The following is a 19,538-nucleotide window of genomic DNA, read 5'->3' on the forward strand; positions in this document are numbered from 1 at the left end:
CATTTGGTACAACCACAAAATACCATATTGCTGAAAGAGACAAAAGAAAGCCCCATTGCTCTTTTCACAAGTGCAATGGGGCTTTCTTTTGAAGACAGTAATGTACTTACCCACAGAAGCGTCTGAGATTGTTTCAATCATATGTGCAGAAGTTGTCAGAACTCCTGCGAAAGCAAGCACATAGTAAAAAGATACATTAGGTACAAAAACTAAATACCATATTGCTGAAAGAGACAAAAGAAAGCCCCATTGCACTTTACACAAGTGCAATGGGGCTTTCTTTTGAAGACAGTAATGTACTTACCCACAGAAGCTTCTGAGATTGTGTCAGTTATATGTGCAGAAGTTGTTGTCAGAACTCCTGCGAAATCAAGCACATAGTAAAACGATACATTAGATACAAACACAAAATACCATATTGCTGAAAGAGACAAATGAAAGCCCCATTACAATTTGTACAAGTGCAATGGCGGTGTCACACCCTGGCCATAGAGAGGCTTTTATTCTCCATTTTAGTTATGCCAGCGTGTGACTAGGGTGGGCATTCTATGTTCTTTGTTCTATGTTTTTGTATTTCTTTGTTTTTGGCCGGGTATGGTTCTCAAAATCAGGGACAGCTGTCTATCGTTGTCTCTGATTAGGAACCATACTTAGGTAGCTCTTGCCCACATGGGTTTTGTGGGTAGTTGTTTTCTGTATTGTTAGATTTCTTACAGAACTGTTCGCTTTCCTCTTTGTTATTTTTTGTTCTAGTGTTCTGATTTTAATAAAATATCATGAACACGTCTCACACTGCACCTTGGTCCAGTCATTCACAGGAAGAGGATCATTACAGAACTACCCACCACCAAAGGACGAAGCAGTGTGGCCAGGAGAGGCAGCCCCAATCATTTTCAGGGGGAGGGGGCACACGGGACGGTCGGCGGAACCGAGGATGGAACCAGAGCCAGTCAGGGTGAAATTGGAGGTGAGCGAAGGAAGCAAAGCAGAGACAGTGAAGGAGTTGATGGGGAGATTGGAGGAGAGAGTAATGAGAGAGTTGCTGTGTTGGTGCATGAGGCACGACATCCGCCCAACGGAGCGTGTCCTCGATTTGATGAGATGCTTTTATTCTCTATTCACACACACACACACAACAGTGGTAGGCTTGATTACCAACAACGACGAGACGGCCTACAGGGAGGAGGTGAGGAACCTCGGAGTGTGGTGTCAGGAAAATAACCTCACACTCAACGTCAACAAAACTAAGGAGATGATTGTGGACGTCAGGAAACAGCAGAGGGAACACCCCCCCATCCACATCGATGGAACAGTAGTGGAGAGGGTAGCAAGTTTTATGTTCCTCGGCATACACATCACAGACAAACTGAATTGGTCCACTCACACAGACAGCATCGTGAGGAAGGCGCAGCAGCGCCTCTTCAACCTCAGGAGGCTGAAGAAATTTGGCTTGTCACCAAAAGCACTCACAAACTTCTACAGATGCACAATCGAGAGCATCCTGGCGGGCTGTATCACCGCCTGGTATGGCAACTGCACCGCCCTCAACCGTAAGGCTCTCCAGAGGGTAGTGAGGTCTGCACAACGCATCACCGGGGGCAAACTACCTGCCCTCCAGGACACCTACACCACCCGATGCTACAGGAAGGCCATAAAGATCATCAAGGACATCAACCACCCGAGCCACTGCCTGTTCACCCCGCTGTCATCCAGAAGGCGAGGTCAGTACAGGTGCATCAAAGCTGGGACCGAGAGACTGAAAAACAGCTTCTATCTCAAGGCCATCAGACTGTTAAACAGCCACCACTAACATTGAGTGGCTACTGCCAACACACTGTCAATGACACTGACTCTACTCCAGCCACTTTAATAATGGGAATTGATGGGAAATGATGTAAATATATCACTAGCCACTTTAAACAATGCTACCTTATATAATGTTACTTACCCTACATTATTAATCTCATATGCATACGTAGATACTGTACTCTATATCATCGACTGCATCCTTATGTAATACATGTATCACTAGCCACTTTAACTATGCCACTTGGTTTACATACTCATCTCATATGTATATACTGTACTCGATATCATCTACTGTATCTTGCCTATGCTGCTCTGTACCATCACTCATTAATATATCCTTATGTACATATTCTTTATCCCCTTACACTGTGTATAAGACAGTAGTTTTTGGAATTGTTAGTTAGATTACTTGTTCGTTATTACTGCATTGTCGGAACTAGAAGCACAAGCATTTCGCTACACTCACATTAACATCTGCTAACCATGTGTATGTGACAAATAAATTTGATTTGATTTGATTTTGATTTGGTTAGGGCAGGGTGTGACTAGGGTGGGCATTCTATGTTCTTTTTTCTATGTTTTAATATTTCTTTGTTTTTGGCTCTCGAACAACAGTGCAGAAAGTGTGGTTTCACATAAAACAATTGTCTAAATAATCAAATCAGTTTATTTGTTAAGTTTGTCACGTGCGCCGAACCATTTGGTTACCTGTTCAGGAGTCTTATGGCTTAGGGGTAAAATCTGTTGAGAAGTCTTATTGTCCTAGACTTGGCACTCCGGTACCACTTGCCATGTGGTAGTAGAGAGAACAGTCTATGACTGGGGTGGCTGGGGTCTTTGACGATTTTTAGGGCCTTCATCTGACACCGCCTGGTGTAGAGGCCCTGGATGTCAACAGGATTTGACTTCATAACAAAGTGTCCCATAGTTCCCTACTCTACCTGCGGAGCTACCAGTCAAGTGAAACTACATGTGCAAAATCCTAACTATGTTCGTAAGTACGGTGTCCAGTAGAGGTCAGTGACTGAAAGCAGCTTGGAATTGAATAAAGCACCGAAGCCACAATGAAATAAGTGGGATCTCACATTTTGCAACACATGGTTTGAAAAAAGCACGTGATGAAACGTAGCCTTGGACGTAATTGAAGACGTACTTCTGATAGTGCTACACGTATCGACACACTTCTTCGAAGTTAGCTGCTTAGAGATGAACGCATGCCTCGGAGCCCCGGTATTAAACGTAACATCACTACTAATCACTTCACAAACCAGCTTATTGTGATTTTGCAGGTTGGATGTGACCCATGATCTGATATTTTCAGACCACAACTTTGAGGACAACTTGGCCATAACTAAAGGCCTTATGACAAGTACAGTATAAGGTCATGAAGGGTTTACTTCAAAATTTAAACACATTCACTTACTGTAGGTAGTCACTTGGTGAAGGTTTCCGGACCTGAAGTTATTGAATGCAACAACCATTTCTCTGTCACTAACAAACACAGTCATGGGTGGGTACCTCTCACATTCACTTGAAAGGCATCCTGGGAGAAATGCAAATAAGGCTTACAACCTACAATGTAAAAACCAAAATACCATAACTCTACTGGTTCTATTTTTGGTTAGCGGTAAGGAGGCGCATGTGTCAAGCCCACGTTAGTTTGCAATTTCGTCATGTGAAAACTGGCGCAATGGCATTTTCCATCCCTAACTCCAGGTTCAGCAATTTACCTGTCTAACATCAGATCACTTGCGCTGAGGTGGGAGGGGTGGCAATATTTGAGGTGTGTCCTTAAACGTCACGAACAGTCATTCTGACTCCCATGTAAAATAGCCTTTTGAGTGACTAAAAACTAAATCACCCATAATATTTTGTGTGGATAGAAATGCTCAATATTTGAGAAAAAGTACTCTTTCTCTCAAAGCTAACTACCTGGAAGTTTGAAAAGACAGGCTGAGTGGGCAGGGAGTTAATATTCATGAGCTTGCATTGACTGACAGCTCTTTGAAACGCCTATGTCAAGAAATGTGGCTGTAGTGAGCAGTGTTGCTCACTACAAGCTAATTTGGTGATTGATACACAAAGCAACTCAAACAACATTGGAATTGCATTAATGATGGCAATTCGTTTTTTTTAAATCACATTTTGTCACCAGTAGAGTAGCTATCTAGCTATATAAACCACGCCCCTCTGCAAACACCCCTTCTCCAATGTTGGTTGCAAGGTGGTACTTATTTAAAGAAGGGTAATTTGACTCATATCTGCAGAAGATAGGTACATTAGTTACAAACGCAACACAGTACAGTTCTTGCTCAGAGACTGAACAAGTGCCACTGCAAGCTACAGTACACTAGAGCTTAGGGCTAAGAAGATTAATCAGTAGAACAAACAAGGAAGTGTCTCTCTCTGCCCCTAAGGGTGGGACTCTGCTGGTTCCCCTTGCTGTTGAGTATCAGCATCCCAAACGGCTCGCTATTCCCTATATAGTGCCCTACTTTTGACCAGGTCACATAGAGCTCTGGTCTCAAGTAGTGCACTAAACAGGTAACAGGGGGCCATTTGGGACTTAACCACAGTATGCTGTGTGCATGCCTCTTCTGCTGTTTCTGTATCCAGAACATTTGTTTCCCCAAGACAGAGCAGAACCCCATCCATAGGATGTCCCCCCCTGGAAGGAAACAAGCTGCACTGGTGCCCAACCTTGGGGACTGAACCGGTAGTTGGTGGCATGGCACAAAATAGACTCCACAGCCCCACTGACTGACTGAGACAAATATTTGTATGAGGACTAAATGTGTCTGAGAACAGAATACATTCCCAAAAGGAGAGCTAATCGATCATCTGAATGCTGCCTGCGCAGCTTAGGCCTCTGCTGGTATATATTTTCCACGAGACCAGGGCAGGGGCATCATATCTCCTATCTCCTCTGGTCCACAGCTTAATAGTAGGCTACATGATGATAGTGCTTTAGAAACAAGCATTGTTGCTGCTCTGGCTTTATTTGGAATTAACATACAACCTGGAACCGAACACGATATTTTAGTTTGGGGCAATAGTTTCCTGTTCATCGCTGGTAACAACATTGTCTCCTACTTCCACTTTCCATTACCTTATACAAAGTAAGCTCAAAACAGTGGGGAGACTAAATACAGTGGGGAGACTAAATACAGTGGGGAGACTAAATACAGTGGGGAGTTGTACGTGGCAATTGTAGTTCAATTCTAGTACAGCACACACAGTTGGAGCGCTTGTTGTTCTCGATTCAAACCTTGACCCAGTTTGTGTCCGATTGTTATATTGAACATTTTCAAGACAATGCTGATGCAAATGTGACATATAGGGGAGAATATTCTCTAGTATCACTGCAATGGAAAGGTAGAGTACGAGCTTAGCTTTGATATTAGCTGGGCTCTTTTCATGAGGGCGTCCCAGATTCCCAAGTTAACTCCAGGCAGTCGCTTGGTCCTTTGATAAAGGGATGATGGCTGACTGTAACATTCCCCCATATATCCCTCTGATGTTTCCCCTCTCTCTGACCTCTCCTCAGCTGCCCAGGGGTATAGAGTGGTTGATAGGCCAGGCAGGGGCCAAAATGACAGTCATTTACATTTATTTTGTTTTGAAGCAGAAGTCCTTGGAGAGGAGGGTGAGATGAGATGGCTTTGTAGTGAGATCATTTGGGGCTCTGGCCCAGCGCTCTGTAGTTAATGAGGTACAGACAGACAGCCTCATATGAAGGAGAGCGGTGTAATGTACTGTAAGTATGGGCTTCCTGGATGCTGCAGGGGCCATTCACTTATTGTTATGGCTTTAAGAGGTTGGACAAGTATATTATTGCCTGGGGGGATATGGGCTAGAGGGCATCTGAGGGGGTTGTTCAGCGAAGAAAATGTTCAACTGATTAAAACAAGGACATCTATGCATTCATGTGGGTGTCAGAGAGAGGGAAAGAGCAAGAGAGATTTGCTGAAACAACAATGGTTGCCATTTGTATAGTTCCTACAGATACATCTACTATATTCACACTTAAGGGAGTACTTCTCTATTAAGGTTAACGACACTATCTTAGACCCTTTCCCTAAACCGTTTCCTACATCATATTTAACTATTCTAAAGCAAATGTTCTCCCCACACCCAGTCCACTATATAACGGCCTCCTGGGCTTCGTCTTCACGCTAGATGCTCTGGAGGAGGATTAGTGTAGAACTGGTCTCAACACACATCCCCATTCTTTCCTCCTCAATGACATCATCCATGATGCAATAGTACAGTCAGAGCCCAGCGCAGTAAGTGGGCTATGCTGTAGTATGCTGTATGGCCTATGTATCTGTATATATGTATCACTTATGCTATTGTTACTCAATAGTATCTGCCCTTCTGCTCTGGTGACTGTCCCTATAGTGACTGCTCCAAGGACAGCAACATCAATAGTATCTGCCCTTCTGCTCCGGTGACTGTCCCTATAGTGACTCCCCCAAGGGCAGCAACATCAATAGTATCTGCTCTTCTGCTATGGTGACTGTCCCTATAGTGTGCCCCAAGGGTGACTGTCCCTATAGTGACTGCTTCAAGCGTGACTGTCCATATAGTGACAGACCCAAGGGCAGCAATGTCAATAGTATCTGCCCTTCTACTATGGTGACTGTCCCTATATTGACTGTCCCAAGGGCAGCAACATCAATAGTATCTGCCCTTCTTCTCCGGTGACTGTCCCTATAGTGTGCCCCAAGGGTGACTGTCCCTATAGTGACTGCCCCAAGGACAGCAACATCAAAAGTATCTGCTCTTCTGCTTTGGTGACTGTCCCTATAGTGTGCCCCAAGGGTGACTGTCCCTATAGTGACTGCTTCAAGCGTGACTGTCCATATAGTGACAGACCAAAGGGCAGCAATGTCAATAGTATCTGCCCTTCTGCTATGGTGACTGTCCCTATAGTGACTGTCCCAAGGGCAGCAACATCAATAGTATCTGCCCTTCTGCTATGGTGACTGTCCCTATAGTGACTGCCCCAAGGGCAGCAACATCAATAGTATCTGCCCTTCTGCTCCGGTGACTGTCCCTATAGTGACTCCCCCAAGGGTGACTGTCCCTATAGTGACTCCCCCAAGGGTGACTATCCCTATAGTGATTGCCCCAAAGGCAGCAACATCAGTCGTATCTGCCCTTCCCATGAGAGAAGGTTGTTCAAACGTTAAAGCATTTAAAAGCATCACAGTGGTCTTTTCCAGTGAATGGAGGATGTACCATATAATTTGGATCTGGCTATTGAATTTGGATCAACATAATACTTTTGTGAAGGAGCTACCTATAGGTGTGTGGCTGTTCCTTTAACAAGATTAAGATAGAAGGAGCTGCTGCTATCTCCCACCTTCTCCTCTTGCTTTTTTAAATGTATTTCTACTGTGATTTCCCAGCTGTCAAAGCAGCAGTTTGAGGCGAAGGCCGTGGCGCAGGCACTCTCCCAGGACCTGACTACGGTGCTGCTCTGAGCCAATGACGTGACCTTGAGTTCCCTGCCTGGTCTACTGGGCACAGGCCGTTTGACATGCTTGACAGATGCTTTCTTTCCTCTCATTAACTTGTGAGAGGTGTGAAGAGAGAAAGAGAGGTGGGGGAGAGAGAGAAGCCCCGTTTATACCTGGTTCTAGCTTGCATCCTTTGTCCTGATATTGTCCACATTCTGATTGTGCCCACATTTTTAGACAGGTGTGGATGACTTAAAGATGCTTTGGGATCTGAAGGCGATCGGATGTCCTGACCACCTCCGGAGGTAGTCAGACACGCATTATGTCTGAATATCCTACCTGTGTAGAACGATCTGGACAGTGAAACCAATTCATTCATCATCATCCCTCCCTCTAGAATCGTTGGCAGGTAACGCCATTGACGTATTGCATTAATATATGTCTTTAAATAAATAAATATTGAAAGGATAACTGTCAAATAATTTTGCATACAGGGAGGGGCCAGGATATCTGGTCACAATGCAGACACAGTGTACATGGATAAGAGACACATCTTACTACCATCTGTAGATGCAACAGATACAGTGTGGGCATAGTCAGAATGTAGATAAGATCAGGACAAAGGACGCATGCTAGAACCAGGTATAAACGGGGCTAGAGAGAGAGTAGAGAGAGAGAGGGGGAGGGGGGGGGGGGGGTGGAGAGGGAGAGGGAGAGAAAGGAAACAGGTCTCATTTGAGGCAGTGGACCCAGACTTGACTCCTCAGGTCATTGAGCTGGAGCAAGAATACAGGCAGGAAAGATACTAATGAGACTGAATGATCATACTGAGTGAGATGCTTGAGTAGCCCTTTACACTTGTACATGTGTACAGGTTGAAAATGGCAGATTTGGGCACTGATAGCGCATAAATTGGAACACAGTGTCTGTACAATAACATTCTAAACATGACGTCAGTGCTCAGTGCTTCACAATGCTGTATGGGTTTTGACTGACAGTCATTTTGAACTTGAGCACCGCACTCAACAAGAAGTTGCCTCCATCCCTCCCGCTATTCTTTTGAGGTCCGGGTGAGTGAAATGTAAATTAAGATGACTTGATGTATTTCAAAATAAATACCGCTTTGATGTCGTACAAGCAAGACGAACACCTGTGAGTCCGAATGTGCACTTCACATTTCCCATATCATAAAACTCATGTCATATACAGTGTCAACGTTTATGATCCGTATGTTTGATGTTGTAACGGCTCTCTTCTATCTCCTCCTCTGACGAAGAGGTATAGCAAGGATCGGACCAAAATGCAGCGTGATGATGATTCATGATATTTTAATGAAGGGAAAAACTATACATGAAGAAACTACAAAATAATGAAATGTGAAAACCGAAACAGCCCTATCTGGTGCAAACACAAAGACAGGAACAATCACCCACAAAACACTCAAAGAATATGGCTGCCTAAATATGGTTCCCAATCAGAGACAACGATAAACACCTGCCTCTGATTGAGAACCACTCCAGACAGCCATAGACTTTGCTAGATACCCCCACTAAGCCACACACCCAATACCTAACAAAACCCCAAGACAAAACACACCACAATAAACCCATGTCACACCCCGGCCTGACCAAATAAATAAAGACAAACACAATATACTTCGACCAGGGCGTGACAGAACCCCCCCCTAAGGTGCGGACTCCCGGACGCACATCAAAACATTAGGGAGGGTCCAGGTGGGCGTCTGTCCATGGTGGCGGCTCCGGCGCGGGACATGGACCCCACTCAATCAATGTCTTAGTCCCTCCTCCTCGCGTCCTAGGATAGTCCACCCTCGCCGCCAACCATGGCCTAGTAGTCCTCACCCAGAACCCCACTGGACTGAGGGGCAGCTCGGGACTGAGGGGCAGCTCGGGACTGAGGGGCAGCTCGGGACTGAGGGGAAGCTCGGGACTGAGGGGAAGCTCGGGACTGAGGGGAAGCTCGGGACTGAGGGGAAGCTCTGCACTGAGAGGAAGCTCTGCACTGAGAAGAAGCTCAGCACTGAGAAGAAGCTCAGCACTGAGAAGAAGCTCAGCACTGAGAAGAAGCTCAGCACTGAGAGGAAGCTCAGGCAGGTAGTTGGATCTGGCAGATCCTGGCTGGCTGGCGGTTCTGGCAGATCCTGGCTAACTGGCGGATCTGGAAGCGTCTGGCTGACTGGCGGATCTGGAAGAGTCTGGCTGACTGGCGGATCTGGAAGAGTCCTGCTGACTGGCGGATCTGGAAGAGTCTGGCTGACTGGCGGATCTGGAAGAGTCTGGCTGACTGGCGGATCTGGAAGAGTCTGGCTGACTGGCGGATCTGGAAGAGTCTGGCTGACTGGCGGATCTGGAAGAGTCTGGCTGACTGGCGGATCTGGAAGAGTATGGCTGACTGGCAGATCCTGGCAGACTGATGGATCTGGCTGCTCCACGCTGACTGGCGGCTCTGGCTGCTCCACGCTGACTGGCGGCTCTGGCGGCTCCATGTAGGTTGACAGCTCTGGCGGCTTCTTACAGACTGGCAGCTCTGGCTGCTCCATGCAGACTGGCAGCTCTGGCTGCTCTATGCAGACTGGCAGCTCTGGCTGCTCCATGCAGACTGGCAGCTCCATGCAGACTGGCAGCTCTGGCTGCTCCATGTAGACTGGCAGCTCTGGCTGCTTCATGCAGACTGGCAGCTCTGGCTGCTCCATGCAGACTGACAGCTCTGGCTGCTCCATGCAGGCGGGCAGCTCTGGCTGCTCCATGCAGGCGGGCAGCTCTGGCTGCTCCATGCAGGCTGGCAGCTCTGGCTGCGCTGAACAGGCAGGAGACTCCAGCAGCGCTGTAGAGGAGGAAGGCTCTGGCAGCACTGAACAGGCGGGAGACTCCAGCAGCGCTGTAGAGGAGGAAGGCTCTGGCTGCGCTGAACAGGCGGGAGACTCCGGCAGCGCAGGAGAGGCGAGGCGCACTGTAGGCCTGATGCGTGGTGCTGGCACTGGTGGTAGGCCTGATGCGTGGTGCTGGCACTGGTGGTACTGGGCCGAGAACACGCACAGGAAGCCTGGTGCGGGGAGCTGCCACCGGAGGGCTGGTGCGTGAAGGTGGTACTGGATAGACCGGACCGTGCAGGCGCACTGGAGCTCTTGAGCACCGAGCCTGCCCAACCTTACCTGGCTCGATGCCCACTCTAGCCCGGCCGATACGAGGAGCTGGAATGTACCGCACCGGGCTATGCACCCGCACTGGGGACACCGTGCGCTCCAAAGCATAACACGGTGCCTGCCCGGTCTCACTAGCCCCCCGGTAAGCACAGGGAGTTTGCGCAGGTCTCCTGGCGTAGCCCTACTCCCTGTGACCCCCCCCCCCCAAGACATTTTTGGGGCTGACTCTCGGGCTTCCGTCCGCGCCGCCGTGCTTGCTTCGCCAACTCCATTATCCGATAACCTTCCGCGCACTGCTCCATCGAATCCCAGGCGGGCTCCAGCACTCTCCCTGGATCGACCACCCACCTGTCTATCTCCTCCCAAGAAGTATAGTCCATACTCTTGTAGTCCAAACCGTACTCCTCTTTGGGCTGCTCCTGTTGCCTCTTCTCCTGCTGCACCTTGGGGCGGCTACACTCCCCTGGTTTAGCCCAGGGTCCTCTCCCGTCGAGGATTTCCTCCCATGTCCAGAATTCCTTATTACGTATCTCCTGCTGCCGCTGTTGCTTCTCCTGCTGCTCCTGCCTGTTGACACGCTGCTTGGTCCTGTTGTGGTGGGTGATTCTGTAACGGCTTTCTTCTATCTCCTCCTCTGACAAAGAGGTATAGCAAGGATCGGACCAAAATGCAGCGTGATGATGATTCATGATATTTTAATGAAGGGAAAAACTATACATGAAGAAACTACAAAATAATGCAATGTGAAAACCAAAACAGCCCTATCTGGTGCAAACACAAAGACAGGAACAATCACCCACAAAACACTCAAAGAATATGGCTGCCTAAATATGGTTCCCAATCAGAGACAACGATAAACACCTGCCTCTGATTGAGAACCACTCCAGACAGCCATAGACTTTGCTAGATACCCCCACTAAGCCACACACCCAATACCTAACAAAACCCCAAGACAAAACACACCACAATGGTGTCATAGCCTGGGTTCTCCTGAACAGAATGAGTCTATGTTTGTCTATTGTGATGAAAAATTGCAGTTGGACACGCACCTGAATGCATTCGTTACCAAAAATACCGATTTCTCTGACTTGCCCTGTGAAAGAGTAACACTGTACGATCATATTTTATAACTTGACAATAGAACAAGCTTTCAAATGATTCCCACCTGACCCAGAATGCAATGTATAAGTGGGCCTTTCTTGGATTGCGTAAACAACAACGGTAATTGTGTGATGGTGGGGATGCAGGGCTGAGTTCCAAACAAAACAAACATCTACATGCTCTAGGCCACTTGGAGACACCAGTTAGTTCTCCCACTCAAACTCTTGTCATTTTTTGTTGTTGTCTTATGTTGCACCTACTCCACATTTTCAAGGAGTATTCTTATCCTGTTACTGAATGTATCCAGAGTATTTTCACATTTCGTTATCAACAAATGCAGTGAAAAGTACAGTGAAATGTAAAATGCACATAAAATCAACAGTGTAATGTTTGGATTCACTCTTGTCAGGTGAACTGTTGTGTCCTCATTTTTGGTCTAATCATTTCCCCATAGTTTCCAAACGGTTCCCTTTCAATTGTTACCATGCGTATGCTTTCTTCTGTAAGAAACATTTCAAATTAGACCAATCCATATAGGCCAATTCCTATGAGTGTAAAGGGAGAATTAACGCAGAATGGTAACATAAAATCGTGAGATTTTTGACAGGAAGGCAAGTTAAGATCCGCATACCAGGGTGGTAGTGGATTTGGAATTGATCATGTATTTTAAGGTGAGGAACTGCTACTAGCGTCCATATGATTTGAATCCTGTTGTGCTTCTTTCTTTTTACTTTAGTTTGAACACAATTGGTAGCAAAAAGTTATGTTTGTCTTCAGTCCATAAGCTTGATCAATGTAAACTATGTTTTAATAGCTGACGTTCTGTACTGCTCTCTTGGGAACAACACTACTTCGTTTTAGACACATTTGTAGCATCTAAGTCAACAGGAAACATAAGCATAAAGAAATAGCAGATAGTCACACACCTGCTAATCAACATCTGATTGTCTCACCTCAATGAACTCTCCCTCACAAAAAAATACAAAATTACTGCCTTACAATTCTACTCTAACCAGTGAGTGCATTCTAGAATGATCTCTTTGCTTCTTCACTGTCTCCCAAGGCTGTTCTGACAGTACAACGCATGCCGTGTCCCTTTGTTATTCAGGTGGCATTGCCTTCCTCTCAGACAGCATCACGCTGAGCCTGTCGTACAACTACAGTACGGAGTCACTTTGATGCAGGCATACATGGTTCCCGTCACTGAAGAGGGGGGGAGAGCTAAGGGTTTAATTCGGTCACTTTGACTGGTGAGACAAGCTGTGTGGGATGGCACTGTGATAGCTGTTCGCTGTCGAACAAACCCGAGGGGGATTGTGAGCGGAGAAGATTCTCACAGGAATGTTTTCATGTAGATAGCCCACATGATTGTATGCCAGTGAGAGAAAGTGACTCTCTCCTTGTTGTAAGATTATCTCGTCATAACACCGCGTTGAACAATGACGAAGCTTTGTCAGTGAACAGTTCAAGTTCAGTTCAAATGTGGTCTAATATTGTTCCAAAGATTTAACAAGAGAGAAACAGAAAGACACATTTGTTTCTTTTCAAAACTGTCTCACGATATGTTCCCCTACCATTTATAAAAGCAATGGGAGCACAATTATCTCTGTTCCTTAAGTATCCCTTACCGGTACATATTTTTTGTTATGGCCCCTGGACAAGCACACCTGATTCTACTTGTCAACTAATCATCAAGCCCATGACAAGTTGAATCAGGGGCTACAACAAAAATCTGTGCTGTTAGGGGTACTGGAGGACCGGAGTTGGGAAACACTGGTTTAATTGGGAGACTGTTACTCTCTTGTGAAATCTTTGGAACAATTTTAGACCACATTTGAATTTAATTGGTAGGGTGGCAGATAGCCTAGCTGTTAAGAGCATTGGGTCAGTAACTTGAATAGATGGAGGGAAAAAAAGTATATCATGCAAGTTTTGCGCCAATACACATGTAGGATCTTAATTTGAATCAGTTTGCTACAGCAGGAAAATAATCCTGCATGAAAAGTGGATTATAATTAATGGAGGAGATGGAGGCCCGCACACTGCCTGAAAAAATAAATAAAATCCAAAACTGAGGCTTGAATGCAAAATAAAGATTTTATGTCATTTAGATTTCCAGGAGCAATTATGGCTAAGTGCCTTGCTCAAGGGGACATTGTCAGATTGTTCACCTAGTCGGCTCAGGGATTCAAACCAGCAACCTTTCAATTACTGGCCCAATGCTTTTAACCGCTAGGCTACATGCCACGCGGAAAGCTGTTGTTCATTTGAACATCATGGTGGCCAAAAAAATCATAGTACCAATCATTTATGATATTTCTCTGTCCGCTTTTATATACTGTATAATGCAGATCATGCATTCTTTTGTACTAGGTACCAATTATAGATTTTCTGATGTATATTCTTGCTTGATCATGTGACATGCAATTATCCTTGAAATAGAAACAGGTGTGTGTGCCGACCATTTATACTGAGAATGGCCCGAGGCTGAAACTTTTGTTAGATTTTTTTGGGCACCATGATGTTCAAATTAGCATCTTTATTGCATTCAGTTTTGGATCTCCATTTCCTCCAGTATTCTTATTTGGACTCCCATGCACCTGGAACCAACACTATAGAGTAGTAACCTTTAAAGAGCGCAGACGGCCTCCTATCATTTAAATAACATCATTAATTCATGGACATTTTGTAGGGGTTGATACATTTTTCGTAAGGGAAAACTTCAGAAGACTTTTTAAACGTTCTATAAGAAACTATCCATATAGGCCAATTCCCACAAGAATAACATTTCAAGTTAAGTATAATTAACAGTACAAGTTTTACATTTCCTGCATTGCAAGAAAGTACTCCTGCAAAAGGGTGATCAAATTAAGGTCTGTATTCATCCACATGGTATTCAGATGCTAATTTGAGTATTTTCAGAGTATGTGAGAGCTCCCGTGTGTGTGTGTGTGTGTGTGTGTGTGTGTGTGTGTGTGTGTGTGTGTGTGTGTGTGTGTGTGTGTGTGTGTGTGTGTGTGTGTGTGTGTGTGTGTGTGTGTGTGTGTGTGTGTGAGAGATAGATGGTGAATTTGAGCTGTCTGTCCTTATCACTAGAGCAGAACTTGTGGTGCTGGAGGCTTTCCTACCCAGACTTGGCTGGCTGATTAACAAACACTCCCCATAATCTGCAGGTCCATAGTGTGACACACCCTTCTAACCCTCTCTGGGGACTCTCTCGCTCTCTCTCTACTCTCTACCTTCTTCACTCTTTCAAAGTAATCTTTTCTTCCTGAGGAGGAACTAACAACGAAGAGGTTCATTCTGTTGTCTAAAGCTCTCTTCTACCGGACCATCTCTAGGGCAACCTCCAACCTCCTCAGTCACCTGCTCTGGGCTCTGACACTCTAGGAATGTTGGCGTAGATTCTTGGTGCATCCCAAATGGTACCTAAATCCCTTTGCTCCATATAGGGAATAGGGTGCCATTTGGAATGAGGCCATTGTCTGAGAGCCTGTTTTAGAACAGTGTGGGATTGAATTAATATACTTGTATTTCCTAATGAGTTTGCATAGAACATGAATAAAACATGACTTAGGAGGATAGTAGTAGGATTGTGGGCGATCCTTTTGGCCTAAGAATATCTTATAGCCTGAATATTTCCCCCTACATAAAGGTTTTAGGTTTTGTCCAACAGGATACAAATCCTTTGCTTTGTCTTCACAGCTGGTCCAAGCAAAGTTTGTCCTCTCTTGTCTTGTCCAACACCTCCCTAAATACCCCTAGAGTAGTACCTAGTAGGTCTATGGTTGTATCGTGTGGAAGAATGTGGTACACTCACCAGCTACGGAGGGCTGTGTGAAGAGTTCTATGATGTGACTGACCATTATTGTACCTGCTGTTGTTGGTGCCTCCATGATGAACAGTCAATACTGGACATACAGAACACAGAGAAATAGTGAATGGGTTATTTGGAGAGATTCATTTCATAAATGAAACATAGCCCCTTGCTCCTTTTACATATATAGAATTTCATAACAGTTAAGAGTGGATTTTTCTCATACAGTCAAAGTGGGGCATGTCGCCATTCAAAACCACCCACATTACGCCAATGGCTACACGCATTATCAGGATTATTCCTCATTCTTAGAAATCACCGACATGACAGAATTAATACAGCTCATTAAGGACGTTGGCTTGAAGCTCTCTTCACTTTCTCTCTCTGTCCTTCTCACAGGGCAACTTGTCTACAAGGTCGATCATAGAACGACAATACAAACTCCTTAATAGAAACAATAACAGGCAAGAAATGCAGAACTCACCAAGTCCAAGTCAAGCAATACGTTTTCCTTCAACTCCCTTTCCGTGATGAATTTGTGCAACTGTTATGCTGTTAAGTTGACAGGAGTGTTAAGTTGGAGACCTATGCGCAATGTGTTTTTTTTCACTCTTTGAATGGGTGTGGGCCACATTTGTTGCTCTGTGAGCTGATCTGCTAATTCTCCTGGTAGACAAGGTCTCTTACGTAGCCACGAGTTAAGCATGCAGGCCCCTCCCTTTTACAAATGGGCCACAGCTACTGGGTGATTGTCTCACACAATGGAACTGGCTGGGATAGGGAGGAGTGGAGGCACACACAGGAAGCCTGGGACCTACTGTAGTGTAGAGTGATAGTGTCACACGGATAGGGTCCTGGGACAGGGTGAGGGCTAGGGTTATGGGGGGGGGGGAGAGAGACGTACACAGGAAGACTGAAACCTATAGGGTGGACTGGCGGAAGTTAGCCTAGGCGGCAGGTAGCCTAGCAGTTGAGAGAGTTGGGGCAGTAGCCAAAACGTGGCTGGTTTGAATCCCAGAGCCAACTAGGTGAAAAATTGGTCAACTGGCCCTTGAGCAAGGCTCTTAAACCTAGTTGCTCTGGATAAGAGCATCTGCTAAATGACTCAAATGTTTAAAAAAATGGAACCAGTCCTGGTCTGGACAGCTAGGCAGTGTCAAGACAGAAAAGAGTTACAGACTCTTAGAACAAAGCTGAATCTCTCCCTCTAAACTAGATATAACAACTACATGTTACTACACATTGTCTCCCTCTGTGACTGCTAGTTGAGTGTCGTTATAGCAGTCAAGGTAGGTGATCTGTAAACATAATGACTTTTTAATCGCCACCCTTTTTCCAGTGATACTGAAACTAATGTTTGTTGTCATGTCTGCGGATGCTAAACGGTTTCAAAGCAGGGCCAGATGGTGCTCAGTTGTACAGGCAATTACACAAATTACAAAGACAAACATTTACCTGTGAAATAGGCCTACAGACTTAACAAATATGAAAATGCCCACTTGGCAGGTTTAATCACAAGTTTGTTAGGTCATTTAAATTGTAATTTTAAGTCCATTACCTACATAATAAGTAGCCTACGGACTAGAACTAAAATCCTGGTCCATATTTGACAGGCAGAAAATAGGTGGCATGATCACATCAACGTATTGATTGGCTGACTATGCAGTTCAGGCCGGATGGGACAGTGTCGTGGGTTGTGTTGCGTTGTGTTGTGTGTGTGTGTGTGTGTGTGTGCATACATGCGTGCGTGCGTGGATGTTTGTGTTGTGTGGAATTCCCCTGGTTGTTTCTTGCCTTTCTGACATTCAACCACAACACTCAGCCTGCCATTTCACATGACCTGTGCTTGATGAGAGCCTGCCTACCGCTAGGCTGCCAGAGCATTGAGGTCCTGAGGGTAAACGTCACAGCTGAGGAAATACTGAGGAGGATCACTCCCTCCATGGGAGAGTGGCTTCCTACGTTCTTCACCAGAATTGATTACACAGTAAGTATTGCCGACTTTGAAGAGCGTCTGTTATCGTGCTGAAAATGACAAGATGCTCTGATTACTGATGACGGCACAGAGAAGAGGCTGTGATGTGGTAGATACAGTTGAAGTCGGAAGTTTTACATACACCTTGGTAGCATTGCCTTTAAATTGTTTAACTTGGGTCAAACATTTCGGGTAGCCTTCCTCAAGCTTCCCACAATAAGTTGGGTGAATTTTGGCCCATTCCTCCTGACAGAGCAGGTGTAACTGAGTCAGGTTTGTAGGCCTCCTTGCTCGCACACGCTTTTTCAGGTCTGCCCACAAGTTTTCTATAGGATTGAGGTCAGGAATTTGTGATGGCCACTCCAATACCTTGACTTTGCTTTCCTTAAGCCATTTTGCCACAACTTTAGAAGTATACTTGGGGTCATTGTCCATTTGGAAGACCCATTTGCGACCAAGCTTTAACTTCCTGACTGATGTCTTGAGATGTTGCTTCAATATATGCACATACTTTCCTTTCCTCATGATGGCATCTATTTTGTGAAGTGCACCACCCCTCCTGCAGCAAAGCATCCCCACAACATGATGCTGCCACCCCCGTGCTTCACGGTTGGGATGGTGTTCTTCGGCTTGCAAGCCTCCCTCTTTTTCCTCCAAACATAACGATAGTCATTATGGCCAAACAGTTCTATTTTTGTTTCATCAGATCAGAGGACTTTTCTCCAAAAAGTATGATCGGCGGTTTTGGATCAGTGGCTTCTTCCTTGCTGAGCGGCCTTTCAGGTTAAATCGATATGATGTCACTTAGCCTATCAGAAGCTTCTAACGCCATGACATCATTTTCTGGAATTTTCCAAGCTGTTTAAAGGCACAGTCAACTTAGTGTATGTGTAAACTTCTGACCCACTGGAATTTTGATACAGTGAATTATAAGTGAAATAATCTGTCTATAAACAATTGTTGGAAAAATGACTTGTGTCATGCACAAAGTAGACGTCCTAACCGACTTGCCAAAACTATAGTTTTTTAACAAGAAATGTGTGGAGTGGTTGAAAAAATAGTTTTAATGACTCCAACCTAAGTGTATGTAAACTTCCAACTTCAACTGTAAGTGTTAGAAAAACATCTATCCCACTTTGTACCTGAGCATGTCACGTTCTGACCTTTATTTCCTTTGTTTTGTCGTTCTTTAGTATGGTCAGGGCGTGAGTTGGGGTGGGCAGTCTGTTTGTTTTTCTATGATTTTGTGATTTTTATATTTTGGCCTAGTATGGTTCTCAATCAGAGGCAGGTGTCATTAGTTGTCTCTGATTGAGAATCATACATAGGTAGCCTGGGTTTCACTGTTTGTTTGTGGGTGATTGTCTATGTTAGTTGCTTGTGTCAGCACAGTTCTCATTATAGCTTCACGGTCGTTATTCGTTTATTGTTTTGTATAGTTTGTATTCAGTGTTCAGTGCTTTCTTTAATTTAAAAAATCATTATGAACACATACCACGCTGCATTTTGGTCCACTCCTTACGACGATCATGACAGAGCAATTTCAAGACTGGTAATCAACATACTGTACGAGATGTGCCTCTACACAGTCAATTTCTCTTGATTACCACCTTCAAAAGAGTCTTATTCTGAGGTCATTATTCTTTGCTAGATTTACTTTGTTGTCAAAAACACTATACAGCTATAATGAAGAGGTATATTCATGATCTCTCCTGGATCTTCACACCCATGCACAGCCACACACTAGGTTGAGATGCACTTGCCTCTCCTAATGTTGTGGCTGGCTGGAAGTGCAAATATGCCATGACAAGCAATTTACTGTATGGAAGTGGTGAGCGACAGAACAGAATATTATAATCCTCCCACACAGAGACTCAACTTCCTAGCCTACCATACAAATAAAGGTTTTCTTGTGTTTCCCTGTAGCAAGTAGTCTTTGGTTCAAACAGCTACACCCATTGAAGCTCAAAGTACTTCCTTATCAATCTCTGTTCTCCGTGAGCTATTTCAGTTTAGAGTTAGCCCTTCAGTCCTTGGAAGGACTCTCAAACCCTCACTCAGGAGTCTGAAAGGTCCCACTGATCACTGTTACAGTCATTTTTATTTGACAAGTCTTAAATAAATTAGCCACTCGCTAGGAAATTGCTGTCATGTGGCTCTGGTGTTAAAGGAGTGCTAGTGGCACTGCTACGGTAGCTGAGTCTTGGG

The 19,538-nt window shown here is 45.1% G+C and overlaps 1 protein-coding gene across 5 annotated transcripts in view; it reads right to left on the reverse strand.

The window, feature by feature from the left end:
• The window catches only part of LOC109890658 (cell adhesion molecule 2), a 29,857-nt gene extending 13,831 nt beyond the window's left edge, over positions 1 to 16,026 (reverse strand). For 2 of the 5 annotated variants that reach the window (XM_031824504.1, XM_031824501.1), the window contains exons 1-4: positions 15,840 to 16,015; positions 15,359 to 15,449; positions 305 to 361; positions 111 to 164 (exon numbers count right to left, since the gene is read on the reverse strand). In XM_031824504.1, coding sequence (XP_031680364.1) covers positions 111 to 164; positions 305 to 361; positions 15,359 to 15,434 — 187 coding nt within the window. In that variant the 5' untranslated portion in view covers positions 15,435 to 15,449; positions 15,840 to 16,015. Of the gene's footprint in view, positions 1 to 110; positions 165 to 304; positions 362 to 15,358; positions 15,450 to 15,839 lie in introns of all 5 variants that reach the window. The other 3 variants (XM_031824503.1, XM_031824505.1, XM_031824502.1) reach the window with 3 other exon arrangements.
• Between the last annotated feature and the right edge of the window lie 3,512 nt (positions 16,027 to 19,538).

The sequence above is a fragment of the Oncorhynchus kisutch genome, linkage group LG5 (genome assembly GCF_002021735.2).
Source record: "Oncorhynchus kisutch isolate 150728-3 linkage group LG5, Okis_V2, whole genome shotgun sequence".
Classification (NCBI taxonomy): domain Eukaryota; kingdom Metazoa; phylum Chordata; class Actinopteri; order Salmoniformes; family Salmonidae; genus Oncorhynchus; species Oncorhynchus kisutch.